The following is a 5,610-nucleotide window of genomic DNA, read 5'->3' as shown; positions in this document are numbered from 1 at the left end:
CCACACACAACCCACCCCCCCCCCCCCCGCCCCAATGTATCCAACAAAAAGGTTTGGTTCTCATCTCCCCAAGGGGATGTGTACTCCAGATGTCTTTGAACTCTCACTGTAGACGTGGTACAAGCGATCCCAGATGGCCTCGGTTCTCCCAACTGAGTTATTCCCCTATGGGCAGCTAAATGGCAAAGACTGGCCACCACCTTCTATTATACTGCACCAGAGCGAGCAATCCTGCTTGTTTTCTGTCACTCTGGAGCGCTGACTCAGATCAGAAAGGTGAGGGAGAAGTTACAGACAGCGTCCCTTGTTTATACTTAGCAATCTTCATGTGTGTTTTTTTAGGATGACATTTCTCCTAATGTGAGCAAAGCTTCTAACGTGCCCATTAAAACAGGACACAACTCCTACTAAGTGGATTTATGTGATAAGCCATTCTTCACGGAATATTCCCCACACCTGGGATGGTTTACAGTCAAGTTTTGCTATCTCGTTACAGGTTCAGAAAACGGTCTTGCACAGAAGCAGCGAACACCTCGCCGACGATGTCAGCAGCCCAAAACGCTGAGTAGCCCTGAGGACACCATGTACTATAACCAGTTAAATGTGAGTTCAAAGTGGCCATAAAGCTGTTTCACTGGCTTTGTTTCCAGTTAATAATTCTGTTATTAATACCTGTTCCAGCCCCTCCAGCCCCACCCCCACTCTCTTATGCTCTCGTCTTGAACATGTGCTTAGGCTCTTTATCTGTTGCTTTCATGTCAGGATGTCTGCCTTCACGGTGAATAATTGATGTGGTTTATCAAAGACGAGCAAGATGCATGCTTCATCAGGCTCACTTGAGCCCTTTGATCAAAAAAATTATGCTGTGACTTCTGATATTATCAGCATCTGCTTGCATTCAACACAAAATCACTTTGAATTAAAAATTAACGACTTGCTGCTTTGCTTTGACTGTGTGTTCTTGGCCCTCTCCACAGGGAACTCTAGAATATCAAGGGAGCAAGAGGAAGCCAAGAAAACTTGGGTAAATATCTGTCTTCTTAGTTCTAAGCAACTGTAAACAGAAGGGGTCCTTTGTGATATTACAGAAAATGCAAAACTTTCCAGAGAGGCTTCTAAAAATATGCCATCCTGATAGTGCCACTGTTATTGACATTGGAAACTACTTTTCACAGTAGCAAGTGTAAAAAACTTGAATCTGATCTGTCCAAAGAGGTTGAAGTTGTCACCTAAGGGCAGAAGTTATTCTCATCATTATTCCAGGGGACTGCACTATTTTTGTAACTGGAGACGTGTAGCGGGTTGTATAATACTCTCCTTACACAACCAAGCGCACTCTAAGAAGTGCAAATAGGCCACTTCCTCCACATTTGCCTACTCCCAGACCTTAAAACATGCACAAAGAAAAACTTCCCGCGGTGGTTAGACGGGGAGAGTAAGGAGTTTGTGGTTTATGGTGGAGAATGGCAGTGAAGATCACTGGCACTAGGTTGAGAACTGGCGGGGGGCGGGGGACGGAGGGAGCCTCATCTAGAGGGAACAGACGAGGCAGACAGTTCAATCACATAAATCAACTTGCAGTATGACCACAGCTTTCAGACACCACTAGCGGGCTGTTCTCAGTGTGCGACCCAGAATCGTGGATCAGAGCTCAGGACCTCGGTGCTGGGAGACCCTAAGCCACTCAAATTACCCTTCCTTGCTAGTGCTGGGACTCGACCCAGTTCCAACTATTCACACGGCTTTACTACTCCAGGGATGACTACAGCATTTGTTCTCTTTTCTTGCTGAAAATCCTCTTTTTTTTTTCCCTTTGTTGCAGCCAAATCAAAGTGCTCGATGGGGAAGACGAGTACTACAAGTCTCTGTCGCCTGTGGACTCTATCCCTGAGGAGGGCAATGCAGCCCATCCTTTCTTTTTTTCCTCCTCCTCAAAAGGAGATGCTTTTGCTCCACACTGAGTTGTACTTCCTGACCCGGTATCTGTTCAGGGTAAGAACAGTCGTGGTAATGGATGGCTATTGAGTGAGAAAGCACCAACATGGGGTCAGCAGCTTTGAACACACGGCCCGTACCTGAGCCTTACTGCTCAGTGCACAGGTTCCTCAACATCTCATCTCTCGGCCACCCTCCCACATCAGCTGTGCAGCCTGACTCGGTGACTCCCTCCTTTCCCATCCCACGAGTCCCTGTGGAAGGCTGAGAACACACCATCGCAGTAGTAACAGCCATTCTTATCCCCACCTTCTAAGAAGGTAACCATCTCCCCATTGACCAATCAGGAACACAGACAGTATTTCCTTACTTAATTTCTATGACCTCACTTTTCGGGCTATGCAGACTCTGCTCCAGGAAGAATCCAGGAGTTCTGCCCTACTTTCTTCTCAACTCTCTTGTTTAACTGGACCTTTCTGTCCCTCCCGCCTCTCCCAGGTCCAGGCCTCGTAGTCTTTGCCCCATTCTGAAGGAGTGCTCCCCATGTCTCTTGGGACAGGATAAGTCCCTGTGTTTAAGCAGAAAAGCCTAAACCTTTCTAATTCTTTGTACAAAGCCTTTGGACTCCTCTCTTCCTCTCTTGCTAATTATTATGCTGAGAAATGCTTTGCCTCTTTATTTCACCTTGCCAAGGTAAAATATCACTCCAGTAGTAAACAGAAGTAAGAAGGAAAGAAAACTTGATCCTGCCCAAGTCCAGGTCTTACTGTTTCATAGGTCTCTGTTTACTGGACAGATGTCTCCATGAGGCTGTGAGTGACTGCAGGGGAAGCAGCTTATTTTGTCCATCTTGGTATGCATGGACCCTAGCACAGTGCCTGGCAGGTAGGCACCAGTAACTGTAGGGTGAATGGAGAGACTGCACTTACACAACCATATCTGACAGGAGAGCTTCTTTCTTTTTTCTTTTTTCTTGTTTTTATGAGAAGAGAGGAGGAAGGAGGGGAAAAGAGAGTGAGGCATTTTTTGACAGGTCCTGCCCCAGCCTCCCAGTTAGCTAAGATCATAGGCGCTGTCACCAAGCCCAGCCTGTTTATGTTGGGCTGGGAACTGAACCTGGGCATCCCACACGGCTTCAGTCACTGCAGAGCAACACCCTCCCACTTTCACCACTGCAGCTGGGCCAGAAAAGTTACTTTCAATGGTATGTTATACATGATTAATCATTTTTCTTACATCGTAAGCTCTGATTTTTTTCACTCAAGGATAGGCTAGTCCTATTGTAATGATGTTTATAGTACAATAGTCAATATGACTCAATACAACACATTTTTGGAATGTGTTGTATTCACTTCATGTGAAACAGCATCTGAGGGGACCAGCAGATAGCGTAATGTTATGTCACTGGACTGCCATGTTGTCAACTGCAGTTCAAGTCCCGGACCCGGTGACTTAAAACTCACATGTACATGTGTGCCCAAAATCCCAAGAGGGGAATAGAGGAGAAGGGATTGCCACGTGGCATCCTCCTTGGGGGTGATTTCTTGCTTTCTGTCACTCTGGTGAGCATATGTGCCCTATAGCAAAAACCTCTCTAAAAAAAATAAAGAAAAGAAAAGAAAGGAAAAGGAAAGAAAAGAAAAGAAAAGAAAAGAAAAGAAAAGAAAAGAAAAGAAGAGAAAAGAAAAGAAGAGAAAGGAAAATAAAAAGTATCTGAGATTGCTATGTGATGTAAAAACCAAAGAATTCTACGACAACCCTTTCTTTGGAATAGATGCTCTAAAATTTTTCTTACTCTAAAATACTTGGCAGATGATATGCATGAGTATCTTGAGTTGAGAAAAATAACCTTAAAAAATATAAAAAGTATTGTCAGAGTTTTGAAAGGGATAAACATTAATAAGCAGTTAGTAAACATAAATCATAGAATAAAGCATTTAAAGATCTTGGAAATTATAATGTTATAACTACCAGAAGAAAGAAATACAGCCAACTTTTCATTAGTTAATCTTTATTTTTAAAAATATGAATCTTACGACCAGCAGATAGCATAATGGCTACATCGCTGGACTTCCATGTAGTCGACCACAGTTCAAGTCCTGGACCCGGTGGCTTAAACTCACGCTGGAAGTGTGTGCGTGCATGCCCAAGATCCTGAGGGAAGAATGGAAGAGAAGGGATTGTGGCGTGACCATCCCCCTTGGGGGGTGAGTTCTTGCCTTCTGTCTCTCTGTCTTTCTGGCGGGCACACATGCCTGATAGCAAAACAAAACAAAACAACAACAACAACAACAAAAACATGAGTCTTGATTTTTTTTCTAGATCTTCACCCAAAAACATAATGTTTATGAGATTATACAAGTAGAGCAGAAAAAACATAAATGAATGTGATTTTATTGTTTAAAAAGTAATGCCTATAAATGTTATATAAATGTTTAGTGTTAATAGTATGTGAGTGTTTTTGGAAGTTTTGCTTTTAATCATTGATTCATCTGCTTCTGATTTGATATTAGTGACTTTTCAAACTGTTGAATGGAATTGCTCATAACTTCCCACTTATCCTGGTACAATGTAATTGTACACCTGCCTTGTTTCTAATTAAAATATATTGATAAATAAAATTTAAAAGATAAAAGCAACTATGAAATCATAATTTGGGAGCGCCAGCAGGTAGCATGGTTGTTAAGGTGGTAGACTCCCACATGGATGACAGCAGTTCAAGTTCCAGACCCAGTGGCTTGAAAATCACACAGGGCATATGCGCATGCTTCCCCAAAATCCCAAGAGGAGAATGAAAAGAAGGGACTACAGCATGGCCACCACCTCTGGGGGGTGATTTCTCACTTCCCTCTCTCTGTCTCTCTTTTGTCCACGGAGTATAAGGCTCCCTATGGCAAAAATAAAAAAAATTTTAAAAAAAGAAAAAAAATCACAATTTGGAAGCTCTGCAACAATTAGTCATTGATACAGTTGTAATTCCTAACAGTACTTCAGAAATGGTATAATAGTTATGTCGCTGGATTCCCATGTAGTTGACCATGATTCAAGCCCTGGACTCACCAGCTTGAAACTCACATGTGCGCCCAAAATCCTGAGAGGAGAATGGAGAAGGGATTGCGGCCTGGCCATCCCCCCAAGGGGTGATTTCTCACTTTCTCTCTGTCTCTCCAGAGAGCGTTCACGCCTAATAGCAAAAGTCTCTCTTAAAAAAAAAAAAAAGAAAGAAAGAAAGAAATGAACTCCAAGGGGCCAGCAGGTGGCTTGTTGGTTAAGGTGTTGGATCCCATATGACTGATTCCTGGTTCAAGTCCCAGATCCAGCAACTGGGAAAACACACCAGATGTGCATGCGTGCGTGCCCAAGAGGAGAATGGAGGAGGAGAGATAGCAGCATGGCCATCTCCCTGAGTGGTGATTTCTCACTTCCTCTCTCTCCACATCTCTCTCCGGTGAGCACATGTGCCCTATGGCAAAAATCTTTATAAAAAAAGGAAAAGAAAAATATTAAGTTATGCGAAATATCTTTCAAATTATTTGAAGTAAAAACATTGAAATGCATTTTTTTCCCTGCAGAAGTACCGTTGACACATGGCTTTGTCCATATGCATTCAAATACACAGCGTAGTATTTACAGTAACTGGCAGGAATAAAAACTGATGCAAATCTTGAGAGATTT

General features: G+C 43.0%; 1 protein-coding gene across 1 annotated transcript in view; it reads left to right on the top strand.

Moving 5' to 3' along the window:
* Positions 1–3,334, top strand: part of MYO3B (myosin IIIB) — a gene marked incomplete at its 5' end in the record, with an annotated part of 536,872 nt that extends 533,538 nt beyond the window's left edge. The window contains 3 exons of the mRNA XM_006141497.1: positions 497–603; positions 978–1,024; positions 1,823–3,334. Coding sequence (XP_006141559.1) covers positions 497–603; positions 978–1,024; positions 1,823–1,961 — 293 coding nt within the window. The remainder of the gene's footprint in view (positions 1–496; positions 604–977; positions 1,025–1,822) is intronic.
* Between the last annotated feature and the right edge of the window lie 2,276 nt (positions 3,335–5,610).

Source organism: Tupaia chinensis, unplaced genomic scaffold (assembly GCF_000334495.1).
Source record: "Tupaia chinensis unplaced genomic scaffold, TupChi_1.0 Scaffold000056_1, whole genome shotgun sequence".
Lineage (NCBI taxonomy): Eukaryota > Metazoa > Chordata > Mammalia > Scandentia > Tupaiidae > Tupaia > Tupaia belangeri.
Note: the sequence above shows the minus strand (reverse complement) of the source record. Positions and strands in the feature narration are given on the sequence as shown.